At 37.6% G+C, this 27,345-nt stretch overlaps 1 protein-coding gene across 1 annotated transcript in view; it reads right to left on the bottom strand.

Moving 5' to 3' along the window:
* Positions 1–27,345, bottom strand: part of WDR70 (WD repeat domain 70) — a 150,207-nt gene that overhangs the window by 70,437 nt on the left and 52,425 nt on the right. The window contains exons 8-9 of the mRNA XM_054054495.1: positions 22,159–22,312; positions 20,309–20,385 (exon numbers count right to left, since the gene is read on the bottom strand). Of these exons, the coding sequence (XP_053910470.1) occupies positions 20,309–20,385; positions 22,159–22,312 (231 nt within the window). The remainder of the gene's footprint in view (positions 1–20,308; positions 20,386–22,158; positions 22,313–27,345) is intronic.

The raw sequence follows: 27,345 nt of genomic DNA, 5'->3' as shown, positions 1-27,345 counted from the left end.
AAAATAAAGCAGTTAAGTAACTAAAAATTCTCTGAAATAACACCTCACCTGACGCTATATGCATGACAATTAGTTTTAACCTTTTTTGCTGACGGCTTAGAAGTCACTCTCTGCCACTTTTCTGCAGTTCCATTAGCAATGAACTGCAATCTATCAGAGGGGAGTAACAAAGAGAGTAAACTAAGCCTTAAATGTATTTTGACTTTTTAAAGTTACATAATCTGTTCTAAACAATGCAAAGTTTGACTCAGCTGCACAGATTAACTATGCATTCTGGGCTACAGAAAGTTTTTAAAGCAGTTTTAACTTGATTTATGTATGAAGTAAATTTCATTTGTTGTAGTAAAGTCTCTGTTAAAACTTATGAGCGGCTTATAAAAGCAGGCCAAACTGCAGCAATAAAGTGTAAGTAAACACAGATTTATGTATTTATCATATATTCTGGAATATACACTGAAGTGTAAGACTCTTCCCTCCTCCTCCCAAAAATTCAGAAAGGAAGAAGACAGAATCTATTGTACAGAAGAAACACGGTTCTTAGCCTGAGGTCTCCAAAGACTCATGACATAGTCCCACACAGACCACACAGTCATCACCATGGTCTGCTCACATCATAGTATTGCTGAGGCTGAAGAAGCCCCTATATTCCTTTCTGACTTTTCTGTAAGGTTATAAGTCTAAAGCAAAAGGTTAGTGGACAAAGTAGTATTCGATTTTATCATTTCTGGAGATGAAAAAGAAGTGATTTACTATCCCTTATCAGTTATGTTCTCCGCATGAGGGGAAATGTTATTGTTTTGCTGGAGTTGAAAATGTGCAGATTTAAAAGTAGTAAAGGCAGGATATAAACAATGAAGAAAATATTTTGTTTAAAATCTGGTTTTCCTTTTAAATAAAAAAGACCAAAGAATGTACTTGTTTCATACCCAATGAAATAAAAAATCAAATATCTCTGGAGTGTGAACATTACTTTGTAGTGCTCCAGTCTTCTATTTGCCTGAAGCCCTGAAATTCCAGTCCATTTGTAATTTCACCTTTTAGTTCACTGCACAGCCTGCTGCTACCTGAGCAACCTGATCTAAGTTCACTTTGAACTAAGCAGTGGATCAATATGGATGACACCCAGATGTCCTCTTCAACATATATTATTCTGACTGCAGACAACTTGAAAGAGTGTTTTACAATGCATTTAGAATATATAAATATTTTTGGCAGGGACTCGCATTTCTTATAACTAAAATTCTGTGAACCAACATAAAACTGGTCAAAAGCTGGTTAGATTAGAATTAAGTCCAAAATCACAACGACGGCATACAAACAGCACCGCTGTCACTGACTTTAAGAGCTACTGGAGGATGGATACTGGGAAAGTTGCATCAGCTTCAGTTGGTGACTCACATCCAACCCTTCTACACATAGTAAACTACATGATTGACTTCTCTATTTCCTTCTGCACTCACAAGTAGTTGAGGAGGACCTATTCCCACACCTATATGGATATTCCACATCAACCAAGGTCTAACTCACACCTGAAATTAGTCCTACACAGGTCAACCAATTAGTAGGAAAATTCTCAACACTATTTTTTTTTCCCAGCTAGAACTCATGGATGCCTACTCAATAATTCAGCTATTCTTTACAGAAGTGTAAAAGCCGAGCTCTACTATTCCTTTTCACCTGGGAAATTCGTAATTCTCTTTGCACAATCACAGAGTATCTCGAGTTGGAAGAAAAGCATCAAGACGATCAAGTCCAAATCCTTGCTGCTCAAAGGACCACCTAAAATGAAGCCATACAACTAAGTGCATCATCTAGATGCTCCTTGAACTCTGACAGGCTTGGTGCCTTGACCACTTTCCTCAGAGACTGCTCCAGGAACCAATCAACCTCTCAGGAAAGATGCTTTTCCTCACATCCAAACTGAACTCCCCCTGATGCAGCTTCATTCCACTCCCTGTCTCCTGTCACTGGTCAACAGACGCAGGAGATCAGTGGCTCCTCCTCCACTAACTTTCCTTGAAGAAGCTGTAGACTGTGATGAGGGCACCTCTGAGCGTCCTCTCCTCCAAGCCAAGTGACCTCAGCTGCTCCTTGTAAGTCCTGTCCTTAAGGCCTTTCACCATCTCAGTCGTCCTCTTCTGGACAGAGTCAAAGAGTTTCATGTTCTTCTTACAGTACAGCACCCAAAACTGCACACAGTACTCCAGAGCAGTGCAGAGTGGGACACTCACGTCCCTCAACTAGACAGCTACACTGTCATCGACGCAACCCAGAACACAGTTGGCCTTTGTGGCTGCCCAGTGACTGCCATGAATCCAAATCTCAAGATCTTTTTCCGTGGGGCTGCTTTTCAGTCTCTCGTTGCCCTATTTGTATGTATCATCATGATTACTCCTTCCAGGCAAAGAACCTGCACTGGCTTTTGTTAAATTTCATACAGTTAGCGACCACCCAGCTATCTGGTCCATCTCCATACAGCTGCTCTACCCTTGAGGATGCTTGAGGGAGTCCACAGATCCTCCTAGTTCAATATCATCAGAAAATTTACTTAATGCACATTCAACTCCTGCATTTAGATCATTTATGAAAACATTAATGAGCGTTGGCCCCAAAATTAACCCCTGGGGAACCCCACTGGTAACTGGGCATCAACCAGGTATAACCCTATTTACAGTCCATCTTTGAGCCCAATCCATCAGCCAGCTGCTCACCTAACGTGTTGAGGATTTGTCTGGCTGTGTGCTGGACATTTTGTCCAGAGGCATACTGTGACAGACAGTACCCCAGGTGGCCAGGAAAGCCAATAGCTTCTTGGCGTGTATCAGAAACAGTGTGGCCAGCTGGACCAGGGAAGTGATTCTCCTCCTGTACTCGGCACTGGTGAGGCTGCACCTTGAATCCTGTTCTGCGCCCCACATCACAAGAATGATATTGGGGTCCTGGAGTGTGTCCAGAGAAGAGCAACAAAGCTGGTGAAAGGGCTGGAGAGCAAATCTTATGGGAAGTGGCTGAGGGAAATGGGGTTGTTTAGCCTGGAGAAGAGAAGGCTGAGGGAGAACTTATCGGTGTCTAGAACTACGTGAGAAGAGGGTGTAGGGAGGTGGGCATTGGTCTCTTCTACCAAGTGATAGGTGATCAGATGAGAGGGAATGGCCTCAAGCTGCATCAGGGGAAGTTTAGATTGGACACAAGGAAAAATTTCTTCACAGAAAGGGCTATAAAGCACTGGAACAGGCTGCCCAGGGAGGTGGTTAAGTCACCATCCCTGGGGTATTTAAAAGGAGGGTAGATTAAGTGCTTAGAGAAATGATTTAGTAGTGGACAGGTACAGTTGGAGATGACGACCTCAAAAGGTCTTTTCCAACCTATTGATTCTATGATTAGCTTTTTGATACAAAAATATCATCCTCTACTGGCTTCCCTTGCTCAGCTACATAAGTGACTTTGTCATAAAAGAAAATTATTAGCGGAGCAGGACTTTCCCCTCGTGAACCTATGATGGTTATGACCAATGACTGACTGCATTGTGTCTGTAGTGTTTTTCAATAACTTCCAGAGTAATCTTCTGGTAATTTTACCAGGAGCTGAAGTGAGACCGACAGGCCTGTAATTACTTGGGTCTTCCTTCTCATCCTTCTTGAAAATTGGGACATTTGCCAGCTTCCACTCACCTGAAAGCTATGAGTGAAAGGCAACTTCGGGATGCTTTGCATGTCTCATTTCTTCCTACTATGGCAAAATGAAGCTAAGGAAGCTCTTAAAAAGTAAGCCATTTCTGAAGCACAGTTCTTAATTTCTGTATACTTTAATGATTAAAATCGAAATGTGTTTTCTCTTGAAGCAAAAGAGCCATCAACAATAAGATGCAAACAGGCCAGACTGGTAGTCCCAGGCCGAATTTGGTCCCTTACATAATTTCATCATTTCTGGCATCCTCAATTTTGTGAAAAGACAACACAGCATTTATAGTGCATGAAATGTCCAAACCTCCTCTTGCCGGTACCTATGACCGTCTGGTTAGATGCCCAAGTTAGTGCTAATCTTATGCGCACCAGGATAGATATTCCTAAGATGCCATCCAGTTCTAAGTTGTAAACTAAGTTTACAAAAACAGTTCCATTTCCAAATGGAGGAAAAAGGCGTATCTTCATGTCATGTCTGCTGTTTGTACGTGAACATGAACAACTTCACACACTTACTATAAGTCACTGCAAGCATACACACACCAGATATATATATACGCATGCATGTGTGTTTCAAACAACTGTGAAGGAACTACAGATTCTTAATTTCTAATTATCTAGTCTTGGAATCAATACACGAGATAAGGGGCAGAACCTTGAAATGGAATTGGAAGAGCAAAGCCCAGTGCTTAACTGAAAACCCCACCTTCAACAATTACATGAGCTGCAATGTAAAAACTACTTGATTAATCAGTTTCACTCCATGCATGTTATGTGGAAAGTAGAGTTTTGTTCCTGTCTATATGCATAAACACATCTGATTCTTAAAACGCATAAATCTAGGGACAAAGCACAAGCCTTACTCACTTCTGCAGAGCTGTGGAAAATAAAATAGCAAAGCTCGCTTTAATAAATGTGGAAAAAGAATTGGCATAATTTAGCATGCTTTGGTCTTCCATTTTCTCTACACTGCAGCAAGTTTTTCTTATGTTTTAAATTTTTAGTGCTTAAGATAATCTACCTGAAAATGTACAAACACTTCAAAAATTATTTATGCTGCAACTAGTCAGTTAAAAAAAGCTCTCAAATGCAAGCTCTTACAACTACCTGCATATTTTATTGCAGCAGCTAACATTTTAATCAAGAATAACTACAGAAAAAATATTAATATAAACACACATAGTTTATAAAGACGAAAATAGCTTTACTAACCCTTTTGTAAACATACAGCTTTCAGCAAGGGCCTGCACAGTCATTATTCAAACTCCTCTTAACCAGGCCTGCTCATTTGCTCTGCTCTCTTAATCAGCTCTGCACTGCATATACATCTTAAAATAGACAAGTCAGTCTAGGAAAAACCATCCTCATGAACCTGGAATGGACTTCACACCTTAACACATCAAGACAAAAAGCAAACTACTATACCAGTGCAGCACCAATTCCTGCACACGTGCAAGACACCAGCAACTTCTTGATGAAGACACTCTCGTAGTACAAATACTTCTCCAGAGGTGTTTTTTCCAAAGACTTATATTTTGATTCATCAGGGGATTTTGTCTAAAAGCAACAGAACTCTACTCCTACACGACCAAATTGCTGCCACTTCCTGTAAAATATCATGCTCCTGTGCTAAAGGATGAGAACTCACATTGTTCCAGAAAGAAGAGAAATAGACTCACCAGAACTTAATATAATTGACTTAATATAATTCCTAAGCCTCATTATGGGAAACAGATGAATTGCTATGCCTGAAGTAAAAAAATGAAATATCAACTACGTGAGGATAGACAAGGAGGATATACAAATAAAGATAATTTGATTTTCATAAATGCCAATTCTTATTCATTTTTACCTCATGCAACTCTTCAGGACAAGTTTTTAGATAATCTGCATGATATTTCAATGGAAGTATTTAAGCAAAACCTCTATAGTACACAGAGTATATAAATTACTGGTGAAACCAGGTTTGTCTGGGAGTAAAAAGTATTATATTCTACACAGATAGAAACGGAAAGAGGTCTCTTAATTCTCTGTAACTGACAGAAGAATAAAAAGAAATTATTAAAAAAATTATTTTATCTCAGAACCAGGCTGTCGTTTCCTTACTCTCTGTGTTAATTTGCACGCATGCACACAAACATATAGTTTCTTTGAAGCTAGGAATTTTTACTTTCTGTACCTCCAACATTCCTCCCGCTTTCAATTTTATGAATTATACATTTGATATTGAAATCTAAATAACACTATGTGCAACAGCTGGAAAGTGCCTTCAGTTAACTTCCAATTCTCAAATACGCATTACAATAAATAAAGTTTGCAAGGCTTAGTACCTTACAGTCTTCCTATATTACAGCACTGAATATGCATGGAATATTTTTAAGACATATTTCACATAATTACATACATTTCCAAACAGGGTGGGCAGACCTACCATATCTCCACTGCTTATGGAAGCCTTGCAATATTTTGTACTTTTCCAGGGCCTTATCTCTTGAAAGGCAGTCTGCACAAGTACTTCAGCTTTCACTTGAAAGAACTACAAAAGGCTTGAAATATTAAGAAAATTCAGACTAAAAGTACAGAAATAAGGAAACAAATAAGCACCTTTAAATATTTAATTTCTGTTTTTAATAAATGCATGTTATTATATACCTACTTGAAAATCTACTTGGCATTGTCTAAGATGTTATCATCCAGCCATTTCACTGCTAAATCATTTCTCTAAATGACGATGATGCTCTTTAAACCAAGTGGCTAACTCCCTGCCAAAGAATATGAGTAAAGTTCGCAACACTTATTCCACCCATTCTGTTATTAGGATGCTAACCTTCAGCACAGGATTAAAAAAATGTGAGTTTCCATTTGGAGCAGGTACTCTACAACTCCATGGGCCGTTCCCCAAAATATCAGAATCTGTGAAACTAAGTTATAATACTATTATTTTATATTTACAGTGTTCAGGAGACTATTAATGCAATCAATAATAGATTTTTCTAAACACACATCCGGGGTTTAAAAATTAGCCATTTTAGAGTCACTGAAAGAGTTATTGCTGGATGGCTAAACCTCATGTAAATAAATGTGAGCTCTGTAAAATACACCCTTTATGTCCTCGGCAAAGTTTCCAGAGCAAACAAGCACTGACCACGGACTGTACGAGTCCATTCTGGTCCTGTGAGGTACATGAAATTGTAAAGTCAACTTTAAAAAAAAAAACTCCCTGAAGAAGTTCTAAAGCCAAATTTTAAGTCAAGCCAACTCTGTTGAAGGTTCAATTATTTGCTGGGATTTACAGTAAACATCCTGATAGATTAATTAATTTTTAAAGCTTGTGTACGACCAAAAAAGGGAAGACACCTTTTTCCTTCTCTGAAACTCTTCAGTACTTCTTATTCTGTTATCCATTTAATTCACTGTGAATCACACAACAGAAGGAAGCTAGAAAGGAGTATAAGCAAATTATTTATTTTGAAGGGAGGAATGTATATGGTCTAGTAAGTTTATGATGACAAAAGAAGATCTGCATCTTATCTCACCAAAAGTTCAGCCTCAGGAAACCGAAATGTTTGCCAGCAGGTTCTAAATCACACAGACACCAATGCATGTAGACCTTAATTATAGAGATCAGCTGACCAGAAGTTTCCACTACCATTAATGAGCTAAACTGAAGAATATCAATCAGATGTTTCCTATCCTAGCAAACTGAAGATTTCACAAATCACAGGTCTGGAAACATTTCAAGAAGGAAATGAAAGGTTTCCAAAACCAAACTAATCCCTCAAGAGAAATGTATTTAATACAAAGCTTTATTAGCAAATACTTGGATGATAAAATCAGCTTAAAAAATTAACATTATTGGCATAAAGAGACTGTAAAACTATCTACTGGTGAACGATACAGAGACAGCAAGATGGCAGCAATCAGGTAAAAATTTAACAAGGAACTGGTTGATAGTACTGTGAAGGCAGGTTGATTTTTCAAAAGATAACATGCAACTAAAAAAGAATCTTGTAATTAATGTGCTACAGAAATAGACCCATTTCCCACCAGAAGCTCCACATGGATAGTTCTGTCATCTTCAGAAGGTCTCTGTACAGACTTCTTCCTAGCTTCAAAAAGTTGATAACTTTAACAGACATTCACAGATAAGCCCCAAAACCTTATCCATAAGTAACCAAGTCACAAATATGAGCTAATCAGAGTTTTTGATCCCAAAGAAATATACATGCTCGTTCCAATCTCAGGTTTATTAACTGGTGTTTGAGCTCTCCGGTTTGTTTGATGCCTAAAAGAGAATTTTGTTTGCTTCATTCCTTCTTTAACAATCAGTTCCACAGTCACATAATCCCTCTTTTGACAAAGAAATATTTTTCCCCTGCTACTTAAACCTTGCTAATTTCTGATCACTCAAACTAATTACGTCTTTAACAATTTAAAGAAATTTCAACTATCAAACATTTTATCTCTATTTCAGTATTTAGTTATTATTGCCGAGTCTCTTAATACTCTATTTATTAACCTGAAGCATATTGAGCTCCTTGAACAAAGATTCAGGTCTTTCAACCTCCTTTTTTAAGCTGCTGTCATTGGAACTAGACACAGACCTCAAGTGCAGTTTCAATTGTAAATGCTGAAACAAAACACTGTTTCCTTCACCAATGTCATTAGTAAAAGTTAATTCTCTGTGTGCCCATGGATTTTTATAAGATGTGTTTCTGCTCTTCCATAGCTTCATACTAAGAGCTTAGATACAATTAACCCTACACTGCTGTCAGGGAACAAGTCTAATTTTGAAAATATTCTTCTCCACGTACAACCTCACATGCTGTTGTCTTCACCCAGTTCACTAACCAATCTGCTTTCATTATCAGTGACTAATACTTACTGTTCGGGTTTTACTAGAAATAGATTCACACTTTGCCTGATAAATACACTTTAATTAAAGTAATTTATAAAAATAAAAAAGTTCTGAGGCACCAGTGCAAGCTTATGAAACTGCATTAGAAATATGTTGTCTGAATTACTTCAGATTACTAGTTTTAAGATCTCTTCCTATTAGCCACACCAGCTGATATGTGACAAATATCTGATGTATTTACAAGACTAATCTTTAAAAGTCACAAACAAAACTAACTCCAATTAGCAGAAAAAATTCATCGGATTTTGAATTGTAATTTACTGCTTGTAACTTACTAATAGGTATCACAAAAAAATTAATAACATTTTTTATTAAATAAACAAGAGAAGCTTCTTTACCAAAAACCCATACAGAATTTCCATGATATTCTATCCCATTTGCGAAACGGGATTTGTCATCCTTAAGCTTCCTGAACTGAAAGCAATTCCAGACCAACCATCACCCAGTGAAGCCATATACCTTTGAAAAGTCTACCAACTGAGAAGTGCAACTCCAGACTTTCATTTCATTGAAAATAAAATCACCCGATGTACATCTCTTACATGCTAAACAAGCTACTTATCTGTGGGATTTTAACTAAAACATACAACATGAGGACACTGATAAGAGGAACGATTTTTAATTTCATTATGCAAACAATGAAATTACCTGCAATTCCCAATGTCAAAAAACCCAAAGCAAATATTTTTCTCAGAATTTTGATCTATAGGATATTAACTACCATTAGTCACTACTGCATAACTTTAATACAGAATCAGATTTGAACATTAATCATGGCAATTTAATTTTATTTTCTGAGACAGGATACATATTTTATCTTTGTAAGCAAACGTGCCAAAATAAATTCTTGTCTACCCTATTTTACTTTCTCATTATCAAACAAAAACATTGGAGTCTACGAAGTCTATTGTACTTCCCATTCTTATGAGAATAATCAGAAAATTCTGGTCATTCAAATAAGATGCATATCTCATGAGAAAGTAGTTCTTTAAATTGAGTTACAGGTTAAAATAACCACTGAATATTTGAGAGGAAAGGATTTCATCTTCATATAATAAAAGACATAATCAATTCTTCATGGGAGAAGACAGAAAAGGAAATTGCCAGGGTGAAAGATACTTGTGGAACAAAGTCATCACAATGGAAGTGTTTGCTCAACAATCCATATATGACCCAAAAACATGTGAAGCTTCCTATCAGTGTTAAAAATGGCAAATTCCTGTCCTCTTCCCTATCTGATACCAAGCTTAGGTGATGGAAATATTAAAACTTCCAGTCTCCAACTGTTTCTATCCTGCCAGAGTTACTTATCCCTCAGATCTGCCTGCGGGGCTGCTCAGAAGTATTATCTAACCCCTCTCAGTCAAAGTGAGCCAAGACCAGGAAAGATGTAATGATTAAACCGTTTTTCCAGTCGGGCTTATTTTGACAGAAAAGTATTAGCGAACACATTCCAAGGAAAGCTTATCCATGTAACCTACATTGTGCACTATGCAGGTGAGAAGTGAAACACTAGATGTTCTGAGCAACAGAAGCAAACACATACAACCAAAACTACTGCTTTCCCACACTAAGCTAAGAACATTGTGATTGACTATCAAAAGCCAACTTTCTTTGAAAAGGCTGTCCCTTCTTGCTCTACTCACCGCACAGTTCTAAAAGGAGCAAATTGTTCAGTAAGCACTGAAGTACTGTGGATATTTAAATGTCGTGCTTGTCAGATAAACCGAGCACTTCTTAAATGTCTATTTTCATCTGACACAAAAAAGAACTTTTAAGAAAAACAATTTCACTTTGGTATAAATAAAAATAAATCACTGAATGGAATTTTATTATTTTATGTTCTAAATCAATTCCAAAAATTTGCCTTAACAGTAATATTGTCTTGAGGAAAAAGTATCTCATAAAAATCTTGAAGAAAAATTTTCAAGCCTCAGAATTTCATCTTCATGTGCAGTATTTCACTAGGTATATGTATAAACACCAAGATATATATGTGCTTGAAATGACTTGGCAAGAATTACTTTCTTTCCTAGGACTTAAGTCCAAGTCACACTATACTACTTCAAATATATACTACTTCAAATATACTACTTACTACAAATTCCGTTGCTTCACCCAATATTATTTGTATATCCCTACCTATATAGTGTAGGGATGTATATATCTCCCCAGTATGATGCACCTAGATATAATTAAGGGTGACCTCTTTGGGGAGTAATAACTTTAGACCTCAAAGACGGTGCTATGCTCTACAGCATGCAGCTCGTTTTACGAAGTTTAACAAATCTAGGAACTGCACAAAAGCACAAGCCTGAGAGTTTGCAATTAAACAAAGATTTTTAAATTATTCCCCAGGTAAATTCAAAACATTAGTAATTATTTTCAAGTATTCTTTGCCAACTAGTCTTCAAATTTGTGAAGACAGAAGCAGCATTGAAGCCTAGGTTCTAATGAAAGTTTATATAAACATCTTGGTAGTGGCCTTGACAGCTCTATTTTAATGCTCTCAGCGGTTTTCAAAGCTGCAGAATAGTGAGTGTTAACTGCATTAACTACACATAAAATGTTTAACACATTGAAGGCATTAAGGCAAATAATGCTTATCCTAAAGCTTTCTTCTGTGTTACAGTTTGTTTCGTGCTTTTAAACAAAAAAAAGTGTATGTAATGAGTTGAATTGTCGTATTTCTTCAAATAGATTATTCATAAAATCTACAAATAACAAGACAGTGTATCTACTCTTATATACTGAACTGACAAGCCTAGATTCTGCTTTCACGTAAGTTTTCATACGCACAGTATTAGTGATACTTAAAACATTCAAGAAAAGTAAAATTACAGCTTCACTTCTCCAGTTTTCAATGAAGCCATTTGAAGATCAGGGTCTATAAATCCAGGACAAATGCCATGTAATCCCAAGTTTCACAGCCAGCGGAGCTGTCCACACAGTGCACGGACAAGCAGGATGGAAATACGAAATCCCCGACTCTCCTGGGAAGATACTACCATGCAAAAAAAGAAAATCTAAGGAGCAAGTATGTTAACTGCTGTAGGGTACTTGCCTCTAAAGCTTATGGGGTGCAGACATCATCAACTGAATGAAAACAGAATCATCCGGGCTGAAGGGAGTTTGCCAGCTCAAGACAAGAAGAATGACATGGTGGAAGGAAGAACAAATGATTGCTCTGTGGGCAGGAAAACTGACTGCTGTCCACCTTCAGCAGCACTGTTCCAGACCTTGCTCATATTTCTTTCACCAAGCTATGAAGCCTTCATCCAGTTCTGGACTTAAATAAAGGAACACTTGCTAGAAAACAACAGTCATGAAGGAGAAGTTAAATGCTGATAGCCGTCACCTACGCAGGCATATAAAAAAGGCAACTAACAGGAGAGAGACACGACAGCAGCTGTTCTAGAAGCTAACCTGGTTATAGGATGGAATTGGTAAACATATAAAAGGTGGAGGGTAGCTGAGGTAAAAGTGAACATGGAATGGCATTGTTCACTAAAATATATCAAATTTCAAAAGCCCCTACACATAGTATTCTACCGAGGACATAACAAGCATCCTAAAAGAAAGAAAACTAGATTCTAAACAGCAATGCTTGCTTGCTGTTAGATAGAACTAATACAAAACTAGTATCTATACCACTCACCCTTCATTAGTTTTCTTTTGCATGCTTGAAACTACAAATCGTATTTGCAAATTTAATTAAGCTTATTTTCAACTCTTCCATTTAAAAAAGGTATTTAAGCTTTCATTATCAAACAGCTCATAGTTTTAAACCCAAAAAGAAGGATTTTAAGAAATTATTCACTTTTTCTTTCTGAACACTCTCTATGGTCATCACTTATTCTAATTTACACCACACGTGTCAGAAATCCGTCTCTTTCTTTTTTTATTACAACACAGAGAACATCTACTAAACAACAGTATACAATTAAAAAAACCCATTCAAGGCCCTGTCACATGGAGCAGAGTCGCTTCAGATTTGAAACATACATTTGACTAAAGTCTAAGTATTAAATTGTACCTTAAATGTAAAATTGTATTCTGAAGATTTAAAGCTACTTCACTGAAATAACTCCACCTATTTAACTGGAGACAGTTCTACACTGAAGCACAATTTATCCCAAAATAACTTATTAAGGAGGTCACTTGGGGATGACAGTCAATGTCCTCCAAGATACCTTTTAAAGAGTATGAACACTAACTCAGTAGAGGGTGAGAGAAGGAAGACTTGTGAGAGGAATTTTCTACAGTAAACCAGCTGTTCGGCAACCACAGCGCTAGCTGAAATGACAAATCACAAAGTTCAGGACTGCTAAATTTCAAGTTTGGCTGCAGTTCTACCTCTAACAGGAAAACATATATGAAAGCAGGGACACAGAACACCTGTAGCTGGAATCTGCAGTACCACTGAGCTCTTTTGCTTACTCAAAAAGCCCTACCTATCACATTTGTGATAAGAAAATATCCAAATAACAAAAACAATATTATCCGTTTCCTCTTCCTCCTTTGTTTTAACACAGATGCTCAATGATATTTTGGAATTATATAAACAAGTGGTTAGTTATGTCTTAAAACACGTTATTCTTTTAGGTCAATCTGCTCAGGTGTATATCCAGAAGAGGAGAATAAAGTCTTTCTTTAAAGTCTTTCTCACTTTCAAAATTTTCTTTCACTTATAGACAATGCGTTAATGTTTGCATTTCTCTTACTATAAACTTCACTGCAATTCCATAGAGAAGTTCAACATACAGCTGATAAATGGATCAGATTCTTGCCTTAATAAGTGTAGGCTCCATGTAGGCTTGAATAATGTAGTAAAGACATTATGAAAGAGACAAAGGTTATTTTCATCACACAATTTATCTGACCCTTATCAGGAATGGCAAGAAGTAGATGCAATTAAAAAAGACTGATCTTTCAGGAATAGTTGCGCGGTATTTGAAGTTTTACACAATGTATATTCATAAAGGTAAAAAGGCAGTTTGTGCAAGAAGAAAGTTTAGATCAAGTTAATACCAATACTGAAAAAAGCTTTGTGTGTATGCTTTAGAGACATTGAAAAGTTGATATGAACTAGCAATAGTCAAATGAGTGAAAACTGAAATTATCGTATCTGTAAAGCAAAGTTCTAAGGCAGAATTACTGCAGTTCCATGGAGAAGACAATTATGTTTCTATGTCTGTCTTTTCTTTCGATACAACTTTATTCTAATCACCTGAAACGCTGGAAAGCTTTAAGCGACATTACACAATTCTGAGAATATATGCTCAATATTTAACCAGCTTAAAAATATACATACAAATAAAGAACTCCTTAGCTAAATGTCTATATTAGTGTTATTCAGCCATAAACTTAAGGTTATCACCAGATTACTTAAAGAACTGACAAATTTCTTAGTTTCTTCTGCTACTAAAAGCTAACGAACTGAACAATCTGTAGAAGTTGAAAACGATTATTAAACTGCAATTCAAGAATAACAAAACTATTTGTTTAAAATTAAGTTTTTTTTAAAAAAAAAACCTTACTATAACATGGAAAAAAGAAACAGTGTTATTACATGTTTTAACAAGCCATCATCCAGAATACTTTTAAGCAAATCAAAATGAAGTGAGCTACTGTAAATTATATATATTCTCTGACAACCAAATAAGAGGACATGAGCTTATACAAATTAATAAGAGGGTTTTTTTTGACTTATTCTGTAACTGCTTGGTCTAGGGTCTGGCTCATTCCAGTTTGTAAGCTGACCAGCTTCTGTTTCTCTCCTATAGAAGACAGAAGAAACCGTGTCTTTTTCTTACATAGTCTTCTCTGAGTTCAACATTGTGTCCTTGAACAGTCATACAAAACACACTGAGACTCCCTGCTGGTGACCAAATATATCTGCAGTCTGAAGTAATAAATTTACAAATAGCCTAATACCACAAATTAGACTACGTTATAGTCAAAACCTACTTAAAAGATTTCTTCAAATATAGAGCAAATTTTAATGTTATGAATAAATCACAAGAGAAATGGACCATCTCTCAAAATAATTCTTTTGCAACAGCAATTCTAAGAGCCTTCATTTCTTTTCAGTACACGATACTACTACCATCTTCGTTATCCAGAATCAAAAGAAACCGTGACATGCAAGTAAAGACTATCCTCAAGTAATAATTTGAGTTATACTGGGTTACCATGAAAAGAAAAATAAATATGAATTTGAAAGATTTTAAAAGAATTTATTTAAAACACATTAAAATGTCTTATTTTCCTTTGAATCTACAAGTCTACCTGCAACGTTTGCTTTTTAACTTCTTTACACACAATGAAAACTCCTGCTTTCAATAAACCACCCAGAAAATACAGTCTTCTTTTCTTACGTTATTTTTAAGCTCAAGCAAATGAAAACCATTCTACTAAAGAGACAAACAATGCAAATGCTAAAGTAGTCAGAAAAAATGTACTCCACAACCTGTAAATAGTTCTAACATTCAGCTTATGAATGTCTGTTTGTGCTAGAGGTGGTGTAAATGTTGCCTAGAAGCACAGAACACACGGACTAAGGTTTAACAGTACATTAACACTCTTCAGGTGCTCCCGTGTCCTCTTCTCCTTCAACTCCAGACTGCCATTCAGCATGCCTCAAGGACAGTGACACACATCCTTCAACTGTCACTTTCTGCAGCTTCCAAACTCATAGATGATACACTGAAAACCCTTACACTTTTTCTGGCAAGTGTCTTTAAAAGTACACGTTGGTTATGGCAACCAGGACCGGAGTCCACAGAAGCTCTTCTCAAAGAAATACTCATCAAGTGAGTGCAGAAGTCCCAGTTTAAGAGCTAACAGCCTCGCTTTAGCGTTCTATGTGATGTCCAACAGAAACTAAAGCCAGAAAGAATGCAACATCTTCACCTTCCTTCATGTCTACTTAAGGTTAGTTACATTCTCATATACCGATACACTCAGGACTAACTCACCAATGAGTTCCATTTTGGTGTTCAATGTTAGGTGCCCTTCTCCACACATGCCAAAGAACATGCAGTTCTTTTTCCAATGTGACGATTAAATCTCAACATACAGCGAAACGGATTTCACCAAATTCCCTATTAAAAGTTCCAGAGCATTCACCATAGTTCAAGTAACTTCATCTCACAATGTCCTGTATGAATTTTATAACAAGACTAACAGAAATTTACTGCAAAATTTCCAGATCTTTTCTTCGCTTTCCAGTCAGTCTTCACTGTTTATTGTCAGGATTACAAAAAATGAGATAAGTAGTAGTTTGATTTCATATTTTCCTCTGATGTGCAATACTGTGAACTTTTTCATTTCTCCTCTTATGGAAATGGATCTTCTTGATAAAGTATAACAGAGAGGAATGTGTCAAGGACTGTGAACGCCAAATCAGATCCGTGTGTAATGTCAGGAGTGTTAATATTGGGTACAGGCAGGTCTCCTCCCCTTCAGAAAGGCTGATTCAGGACTGGCAGATAGTATTTTTTTTTTTTAATAAACTAGAAAAAACATTCTCATCTGAAATCCCTGTGTACTAAAGCCACATAATGGTTTTGTCTCAATGTCTTCCTCAAGAGAGGAGACCATACTAACAATTAGCCTACTTGCCTGAAAACCACATCAACTCTAGATATAAAACCACTGCAAAAGAATTATACCTGAGAACAATCCCCACACTAGATTTCCTACGGTAGTATTGCATAAAATTCTGCCTTAATTATTAACTGTAAATGAAGAACATGTAAAAACATAAAATATCTGACTAAATCTGATCAGAGATTCATTTATCCCTTTATTCAGTGTTTGTCCACAGCAGTAATAATGCTGACCAAGTCTGGTCATTATGGTTTATTCCCTTCATTCCCCCTCACTATCCACAGCTGTTATATAAGAGACATTATAATGCCTACTGTATTTCCCATCTGTTTATGAGCCCTTCTGTAAAGCTCAAATTAATTATTTGCATGGCTTAAACAGTTTTACTGTATGTGCTTAAGGCTTTTGGCAGTTTAACATTTTGCTGCCCCAGTGGCTGGAACGTGTGGAATGTGTGGTTAAAGAAGGGAGGGGTTTGGCTTTGTGCCTTGTGAGCAGGCAAAAAAACTGCCGAATCACTTTGCCTGGGCTGGAAAAAAACGACTGCACTTGCACATCCAAGGGATTCAAGCAGCTGTTAATAGGGAGAGAGGGTCTTTTGCACTGTAAGCGACCCTCAAAGCCTGATTGCTGCTGCACAGCGTTCCAGCAGTGGTTATCCTGCGTCTTTTGAACTGCAAGTGATGGCTAAGCTTCTAAACCCAGTCCTGGAGCCTTTACTACACCTATGCAACCTCCAGGACTGTCCAAGCAGGGATACTGCACAAGTCCAGCAACACCCCTCCTCTGTGCAATAAGGGACAGAATTTTACCTATAAATAAGGTGTGCCAAAAAGCACACGTGCACACCCATCACTCTTCGGACCACAATCGAGTATTTAAGACCACAAGCCAAAACCACCATTAGACCCAAGGAACTGGTGATCTTACTTCTGGTCTATTCTATTTTTTTTCCTTTTATTTTCTCTTTTTGCTCTTTCTCTCTCTGTTCTTATCTTCTCTTAAAAAAACTTCCTCTCATCAGTGCTTTAGGATGACTTTGACTGCATTTGAGCTACTCTTATATTTGTAAAAAATCTTTTGCTGAGTATTTTTCTAAGTTTTTAGAACTTTGACTGAGTTCAAAGTAAATATTGAAATATTGAGATAACCCCCAAAATGACTGTGTTCACTTTCCTTGCTGCAAGCAAAGATTCAAAAGGATCATCTCCCACTGGTCCCTAACAGGGCAGGGCAGTTGGGGCTGAGTCTTACAACTTCTAAATACAAATTTTTCTCATCCCTTTTTAAACCTGCCTCCACAACACTGGATAACAAAAAAACATAGAATATATTTGGACAGTATCCAAAAAGATGTATTTCCTTTTATTAATTTTAAACTTAACTCTAGCCACTTTCAACAGATGCCTCTTAGTATAAGAGGTTTTGGTGAACAAAAGTTCCACATTCGGCTCATCTACCATTTTGAACATTCTGCAAACTCTGATCACATCCTATTCCCATTTAGACCTCTTCTCTCTAAAGACTGTCAGTCCTTTGGTCTGACTTGATCAGGCTGCCATTTAGAAAGCTCAAGTTCTGTTATAGTTGTTTTGTTTGGTTTACATACAGCATAAACCAAGCTTTCACACAGACTCTTCAACAATTTAATATTTCTACAAGCATGTCATTAACTGCAAACATATTCAAATAAAAAATGAAAAAGCCAGCTTTAAAAAATCCCTGAAATATAGTCCTTCAACACACAAGGATCAGGTGCAAATACTGGATTAAATGTAAAAAATTAGAAAAGAAGACAGATAGGCAGTTGTATCATTCAATCAATTCTATAAAAACATTCTGTGCCAAATGCAGAATAAACAGTAAAAAATATAAAATTTCTGGTTTCTAGACTGCTTAGTATAAATTGAAATTTTAAATTGTTTTTACTTGAAATTCAGAAAACCTGTTTCGTGCAAGCACAAATCAACAGCAATTCCCCATTACTTCTCATGACACATTTATCTCTTTAGCTTTAAACACTTCTGCTATGAAACATAAAGTTTTGTAATTTACTTTGCTAAGCACAATATTTTCTGAAGTTACTCTGGTAAAGCAACCTTACAGCAGTTACTTTTTCTCACTCAAAAATCACTAGACAGTACACTAACTTATTTAAAGTCACATTTGCACTTCAGCATTCCTCAACGTTATAAAAGCAATGGCAAGACCCATCAGCAAAAAAAAAAATCAGAAATTCTGATACTGTATAACACCAACAACTGCTGTCATTTCCTAACGAAACATAATTTTACATATGAACTAATGAAAACAACACTTACTTATCTCTTGGAATTAAGTTTTCCTAAGCTCATTAGACATTGGCATAATCAGATGACCTCTCCCACTCAGATTTCTACCTTCTTAGTTCAGGAGGCTCAACATGAGTCAGCAGCAGCCTAGCAGCCAAGAGGGTAAACCACATCATGGGGTGCATCAATCACAGCATAACCAGCAGTGAAAAGAGGTGATTATCATGCCATAATCACAACTCATTTAGGTTGGAAAAAACCTCTAAGATCATAGAGTCTAAGTCTTAACCTAGCATTGCCAAGTCCACCACTAAACCACGTCCCTAAGCACCATTTTAAATACCTCCAGGGATGGGGACTCCCACTGCTTACCTGGGCAGCCTGTTCCAGTGCTTGCCAACCCTTTAGGTAAAGAAATTTTTTCCTAATATCTAACGTAAACCTCCTCTGGCACAACTTGAGGCCATTTCCTCTCATCCTATCACTTGTGACTTGGGAGAACAGACCAACACCCACCTCACCATAACCTCCTTTCAGGCAGTTGTAGACAGTGATGAAATCTGCTCTCAGCTTCCTTTCCTTCCAGAACAAACAAACCCAGTTCCCTCAGCTGCTCCTCATAGGACTTGTTCTCCAGCCCCTTCACCAGTTTCATTGCTCTTCTCCGGACACGCTCCAGACACTCAGTGTCTTTCTTGTAGTGAGGGGCCCAAAACTGAACACAGGATTCGAGGTGCAACCTGTCCAGTGCCGAGTACGGGGGTACAATCACTTCCCCGGTCTTCCCCTGGGCAGCTTTCCAGCCACTCTTCCCCAGGCCTGTAGCAGCATTGCATGGGGTGGATGTGACCTAAGTGCAGGACCTATCATTTGGCCTTATTAAGTCTCACACAATTTATCTGGGCCCATCAATCCAGCCTGTCCACATCCCTCTGTAGAGCCTTCCTTCAAGCAGATCAACACTCCCACCCAAATTGGTGTGGCCTGCAAACTTACTGAAAGCGTACTCAATCCCCTCATCTAGATCACTGATAAAGACATGAAACACAACCAGCCCCAGCACTGAGCCCTGGGGACACCCCTTGTGACCAGCCACCCAGTAGATCTCACTCCATTCACCACAACTCTTTTGGCCCAGCGATCCACTCAGTTTTTCACCCAGCAAAGAGTGCACCTGTCCAAGCCACAAGCAGACAGTTTCACCAGGAGAATTCTAAGGGAAATGGGGTCAAAGGCTTTACTGAAGTGCAGATAGACAACATCCACAGGCTTTTTCTTCATCCACTAAGTGGGCCACCTTGTCCTAGAAGAAGATCAGGTTAGTCAGGCAGGACCTTTCCTAAACCTGTGCTGACTGGGCTTTATCACCTGATTATCCTGTAAGTGCCGCATGATAGCACTCGAGACGATCTGCTCAGTAACCTTCCCCAGCGCTGAGGTTAGGCAGACAGCCCTGCGATTCCTTCACATTTGCTAACCTCCAGTCAACTGGGACCTCCACGGTTAGCCAGGATTACTGATAAATGATAGAAATCATACAAAGGGGCTTGTTAAGCACTTCCACCAGTTTCTTTACTACTCTCGGGTGGATCTCATCTGGCCCCATAGACTTGTGCATGTCTAGGTTTATCAAGAGCTGAAAGAAATAAAATTTTTGCTTCCAGATCTCACTCAAGATTGTCTTGAGCACTTGCTCAAGATTTAGAAGGATGATATTTAAAGCAAATTAGGGCACAATATTAAAACACAAAAGCCAAAGAAGTCTATGAAAAACTTTGACAAAGATAAGCCTTAATACTCACCCATCATTAGAACATGTCAAAAATTCTTCCTTTATTTTTGGATGCCAGCAGCCTGAATTGAGCATTGCCGTGTGACCCTAAGGAAATGAAGCAAAAGGTGGTCTCACAAGATTTTGTAAGATGTCTTACGAGGTTTTATAAGTTTTACTCCAAATCCTTCAAGTGGAATCATATGAAAGCTGAGGGCCAAATAAGACCCTTCTGACCACAGCAATGGTTCACTGACATCACTATGATTTAACAGATTTTATGTACTCTAATCCATTTCATCCTTGTCTCTCATATTTGTTTTCATTATAAAACTTCCACTATTCATCTACGTATGTGTTTTTCTTTCAGAAAATAGCATGGAATCATACCTCTCCTTTTTCTCTTGGGAGAACTGTAAAATGCAGAGAATGGATGCAACAATATGCATCAAATGGTGTCACGCAAATTGTTCTAAACTACACGAAAATCAAGAAATAACAAGAATTACCAGGATGACACATTACATATTCTCAATGCTAAACTACATTAGCCAAAGACCTTGTTGGAGAAACCTGAGGAAACAGAATTCAAGAGCCAAGATGGATTTAACTTCAGGTAAGTTTTTCATGAAAGATAAGAAGTAGCAAATTGAGTAGTCGGCCCTGGTTGTTCAGGATGGAAAAACAGAAGCCGAGGTTCTTATCTAAAGTAAGCAATTGCCATTGTGGTGACTGTGAATAAGATGTCATTGTCCAGTTGGCTTTAGTTCTCTGAATGGGCACATGCCCACTGACTACATTTGAAGAAAAAGCAAGAGACTACTCCTGCAATTCTGGAATCAATCATTTCAGTTTGCTTTAAGCACAAATATGAAGATAAAAACTGAAAAGTTAATGGGGTGACATGACAAATATTGTAACAGTTTGACTGCTGGAACACAATACACTGAAATTGTAGAAGTTTACAAGAAAAAGAAAATGTGAATTATTTTTAACTAAACAAGAACAAAAACAGATGTTACTATTTGATTGTTTTATACACATATCACTAGCCAAAAGAAATAGTCATCTGACAAGAACAGCATTTAGCCTAGTTATCTGGGAATATACTTTACAAGCAATAAACAAATCAATTTCATCATCAGTTTGAGCAGTAGATTTTATCATTACTTTTTAGGCTTAGTCTATTTAAATACCTGACCTGAATATAAATCACCTGTGTAAACAGAACCCTTAACTCTTATAATAAGTTTGTGGAAATACAAAGAGAAAATGGTCAAAACCCAGCCAGCTGTTGTTGAAGTACTTCAAAACCATGAATCAGCTACTTTCCATTTGCATTTTGGACTTCCATTAAAAATATACACATTGTTGCTTGTTAGTCTTATACTCATTCATGCGAGCAACAATAACAACATCCTCCAACCCCTGCCTCAAAAGAGAATTATATCAGAATTATATCAGCAAAAGAATGGAGGGTAGAAGACTAATAGTTTCTAATATTTTTTTTTTGTTAGGTGGACAAGGGCATGGGGCAGGTGACCATTTTTACAAGATACACTTATAAATAAATAAATTTTTTCAGCACGGTAGAAACATTAAATGGAAGAGACTTCCTGCATTCACCTCAGTCAACTTCCTGCTCAAAGTCAGATCACACTCAATACCAGATGAGGTCAGTCATGGCTTTGTCTAGCTGGGTCCTGAAAACCTCCATGGCCGGAGGTCCCACAGCTTCCAGCATGTATCAACACATGAGACTGTTGCATCCGAGAGAAAGAGCTTTGCATTCTTCCTTCTGAACTTCATGAGGTTTCTCATTAAGAGCAAAAATACGCTACATTGTAAGTCTTCTGGCATTCAATTAATTTCTGACTTTACCTTTGTGTTTGTCATATCCACAATGTATTGGTCTCCTTTTATGCATTCCATTACTGGGAAGCCATCTCTGTCAAGAACTTTTGCTTGAGAGTTACCAGACACAACAAGAATGACATCTCCTGTGCTGCTATACTGTAAAGATTTGATTTGGTGACTAAAAAGAAAAAAAAAAAAAAAAAAAGACAAAGAAAGAAAATATTAACTTCCATTCCTGTAAGCCTACACTAAAAAGAAAGTGTCAATGTTGAGAAAACACACTGCAGAAATAAACCCATATATAAAAACAGGGGGTGTCCAAGATTAATGGATTAATGCTTTTTCTCTGTGCATGCAAATGTCACACTTCCTTCTTCAACCAAACAGCACAAACAGCATTATTGACAAAGCTGGCACCTAAAATGTCATTTCTGTCAAACATATGTAACTTTAAGAATGCTCTTATGACTCCCAGTGAAACATAATACGTGTCAGATTTAGCTTTTCAGGGCTGGAAAAGTACTTTCATCTCCTCAAATGCAATATGTGGATTTAGAGTAATCTAGAAATTACTGAAGAAGGATATTGTAATCCTACATAAAAATCCACTGGACATTATACATCAGGAAATTAGTCAAACATCAGCATACTTGCATCTTTTTCTACGTTTAGGGCTACGGTTCCACCAGACTCTTAGATAAAGACAAACATACCACCAGCCCTGAAAACATGATAGTAGATAATAGTCTGCCTAGTTCATTATGTCTTAGATGATGGCTCATTTGTTGTAAAAGTTTTCTTACGTATGTTTTCTATTGATTGAGAAAGCCTAGGATGGAAAACATGGAATAATAACAAGACAACAAAAAATGCTGGAAGGTGGCTGATGACTGAGAGTCCATTTCCAGCTTCAGCATCGTCTGTCAGCATTCTGCTTTATGAATAGAGTTCACTGTAGCTCCTGTACCCAAAGCAGATGCCCCTTTGACTCCCTACCTAGCTAAACTCCATTACAAGTTAGGTAAAGAATGCAAAACAGTCTATCCAATCCACACCTGCCAGAATTTATATGCTGGCACATTAACAGAATGTGCACATTAACGTTAATTATATGAACGCTTCAGCTCTGCAGCTAAATTAACCCCAAATTAAGGACTGCAGTGCATTTACCAGCTGTATTTGGATTCCCATGGCATCCAAACTGTCCTCAAAAAAGTATCTCCCTTTTGGTGAAGAATATAACCACGTGCATTCAAATTCTAGTAACTTGGACCAAACTACTTTTTAGTAAAATTTCACATCATTAAAATTATCTCTCTTATTATCAACAAAATTCAGTATGCAACTTGTAACTTAATAATTTAACTTTCCATGACTGATATGGTACTGGCTTCATGACTGACTCTGCAGCAGTTATTATCTGTATAATCTGTCCTCGAACTGTGAGTTACTGTATATAAAACACATAAAGCATAGTAATACACATTTGAAAAGTTCTGCATTCAACGTGGTAATGTAAACTAATTATAAGTTTCTCATTCAAAAAATGTTTCGTGAAACTGATTACATTATGAATCAAAAGTCAAATACTGCTTCAAGCATTTTATTACATAATACAAACTGGCAGCCAAATTGGCCGAAGTATTATAAACTCTGATTTTTAGGAGAAAGGAGACACTTAAATCTGGGAATTTCCAAAACAGATCACAGACGATGTCTGAACAAGCATCCTGAGCCTTAAGAGTAAAAATGGATACTTGCTCAGAAAAAAAAGGAAAGAAAGAAAGCCTCATTAAGCAAAAAGAAAGCCACAAGAGAAGCAGGTTTTCTCTTCTCTCTTTCCAGTTGTGGGCAGCAAGACTGAAAGAAAAAAACGCATCCAGTCTATTAAACAGGTGGCTCTGTGGCTGGTGTCATCACAATTTTGGACTCTTCGATAACGGGATGGCGTTACACAGCACCAGTCTTGCTAGTGTCTGACGGGATTCACCTTCCTCAAACAAGGGTCTTTGCTCAGAAGCTTGAACAGTGCTTTAAACCAGACTAGAAGAGAATGTGGGATAATATCAGGCTCGCTTGATACAAGCTATGTAATAACACGCAAAGATTAGTGAGGGTCCTCAGCCTGAGACTCCAAGATGTGCTGGGTATAACGGAGCAGAGCTGAAATTGTATAGAGATGAGCCAGGGGCTACGGAGATAATAGAAGTCAAGCAGAAAACACTAGTGAAATATCTCAAAGGAATTAAGGGCTGTTCCTTTACGAACATGGCACAGCTGACAGCCCAGTTGAAGCACCTCTACATCAATGCATGCAGCATGGGCAACAAACAGGAGGAGCTGGAAGGCATGCAGCAAGAAAACTATTTTATAGTTGCCACCGCAGAAGCTTGGTGGGTTGATTCACAGAACTGGAGCGCTGCAATGGATGACTATAAACTCTTCAGAAGGGATATGACAGGGAGGTGAAGCGGTGGGGCAGCTCTCTGCATTAGGGAGGGTTTGTATTGCCTAGAGGCTGATAACAGTGACAGTAGCGTTGAGTGTTTCCGGGTAAGAATCACAGGGAAGGCTAAATAGACAAATATCATTGTGGGAGCCTGCCTGAAACTACCTGGTTCTACCAGAATGAAGAACCAGACAAACTACTCTATAAGCAGCTGAAGGAAGCCTCACAATCGCTAGCCCTTGTCATTGTAGGAGTAGCTGCAACCAGATGTCTGCTGGAAAGAGAATAAAACAGAGAGGAAACAGAATCATAGAAGAGTTTGGGTTGGAAGACACCTTAAAGATCATCCAGTTCCAACCTCCCTGCTATCGGCAGGGACACTTTCCACTAGACCAGGCTGCCCAAGGCCCATCCAACCTGGCCTGGAACACTTCCAGGGATGGGGCAGCCACAGCTTCCCTGGGCAACCTGGGCCAGGGCCCCACCACCCTCATGGTGAAGAATTTCTCCCTTATGCCTAGCCTAAATCTGCCCTTCTCCAGTTTACACCCATTCCCCATAGTGCTATTACTACAAGCCTTTGTGAACAACCCCTCCCCAGCTTTCCTGTAGTCCCCCTTCAGGTATTGGAAGGTAGCTAAAAGATCTCCTCCTCATATGGGAGGTGCTCCAGCCCCGTGATCATCCTTGTAGCCCTCCTCTGGACCCATTCCAACAGTTCCATATCCTTCTTATGTTGAGGATTCTCATTCTCAACAGTCAAGGAGGTTTCTGTAGTGTGTGGAAGATAAATTCCTGACACAGCTAATGAGTGAGCCAACCAGGGAAGGCACCCTGGTAGACTCATTGTTACTAACAGAGAAGAACTTGTAAATGGGTTGGAGGCTGTTGTGAACACCATGATCATGAAGTGATACAGTTTTTGATCCTTGAGAAATAAGGGGGGGAGGAAAGGGTATCACACTCCAATGCTGAAACTGTCAAAAGAGAATACCCAACACATCTCCAAAGCAAAACCGATAGTTCGCCCTTCTCCTTGTTTAAATGTACGAACCAAAAATAAACATTTTAAAACTACACTAAAAGATTATTTTTGCTTTATGCACGTAGAGGATTTGGCTACTGGATGTGATCAAACACATTGCCCCAAAATAAAATCTGGTTTCTGAGAGAATCCAGAATAAGTAAAGGCCCACAAAGTCTTCTGAGAAAACTGTTTTTCAGACAGTGAAGTTCTGAAACTAAAACTGCAGACATGCTGTTAACATGGCACTATTCATAATTTGGCCAATGCCCCATTGCTTCTTTGTAGTTGTACATCAGCATGCTCCAACAAACTTTGTTTCCATCTTAGATTCACACTTAAAGTTTCTTCCAACAAGGAAGAACACCCAATTTTACAGAACAATGGGAAAATACTAATAGTTCATTAAATTGGTCATATGAAAAAATGAATCTAAGAGATATTATTTCAACAACCTTTATGTAAAGGATGGTGAAAAACCATCCATAACCATGCAATACATTTAAAAGCATGTCTCAAAATCGCCACTATAAGGAGGGTATTTTCACAGCCCCAGAGGTTACCGCTTTTCAGATGTATATTGGAGTATGGCCAAGAGTGAGGGTCTGCAGACAGTTCATAAAGAAAATATTTTTGGTTCATATTAATGTTAAAGCAAAAGTTTGGGAAACTTACAAAAACAGTTCCCTTTTTACAGCTTTAAGCCAAAACGACTTGATTTAATGCTATTAAAGTGTGTGGTACTTTGACAGGACCTGCAGAACAAAGCTACATAGATGGGTAGAATCATGACAAACAAATAATTTCTACACACAGAACACAGTTTTCCCTTGCCCTTGCCTTCACTTTTAACACCAAGGTGTGGTTTGAAGGTACTAGGTTTTGCCAAGCTCTAATTTTTTTTTCCTTACATCACAAATCCTGGGAGAAATTAACAGAAAAACCTGACATTATGCTACAAAATGGACGATAAAGAATTGTTTTCAGGCTTTTTTTATTGTTAAAATGAAATTAAACTCATGGTTCCACAACAGGATTTCTGCTAATATCTAAAGCTTCCATACCAAAACTCCTCAGAATTCTTTGAAATTAAGGTCTGTGAATGCTAATAGTCCTTGCAATAAACTTCATAATTAAAATAAATATTATGCAAATACATACACTTGGGCATTCTTCATACAATATTCCACATGCCTCAGTGTCAGCATGAAAGAACTTTTTTGTGTGTTTTGATCTTTTTACCAGGCAGAGCTTAGTTCCAGTTTTACATTTACAAAAGATACAGAAGGAGTATTTAAATAATACACTTTCGAAAACCCAAAATTTGTACATATTATAAATATTTTATATTAATATTTTTATGTATTTCATTAATACTTCAACATATTTAAACCACAAGAATGTACATTTCACCAGGAACGCTCATATAAAAATAATTATGATATACTTACAACATACTAAATTAACAGTGTCAGGGATAACAAGCACTTTAAGCTCATATTTTACCATTAGTTTTTGCCAAAAGGAGGTTACAAATGTATTTGCAACCTGTTTTCCTTGAAATATGACATTAACACACACTGTACCTGTGGCGTTTATACCACATGTGTGTCTTATACCGTTTTTACTAAGGAATCTGAATGCACTCTTCTGCTCAATTTGGAAATGCTTCAATTAAAATAATCTCTCACAGTGGCAGTAAAGACTATCAGCTCTTTCTTACTCCTCAGTTATGACA

The sequence above is a fragment of the Cuculus canorus genome, chromosome Z (assembly GCF_017976375.1).
Source record: "Cuculus canorus isolate bCucCan1 chromosome Z, bCucCan1.pri, whole genome shotgun sequence".
Taxonomy (NCBI): domain Eukaryota; kingdom Metazoa; phylum Chordata; class Aves; order Cuculiformes; family Cuculidae; genus Cuculus; species Cuculus canorus.
Note: the sequence above shows the minus strand (reverse complement) of the source record. Positions and strands in the feature narration are given on the sequence as shown.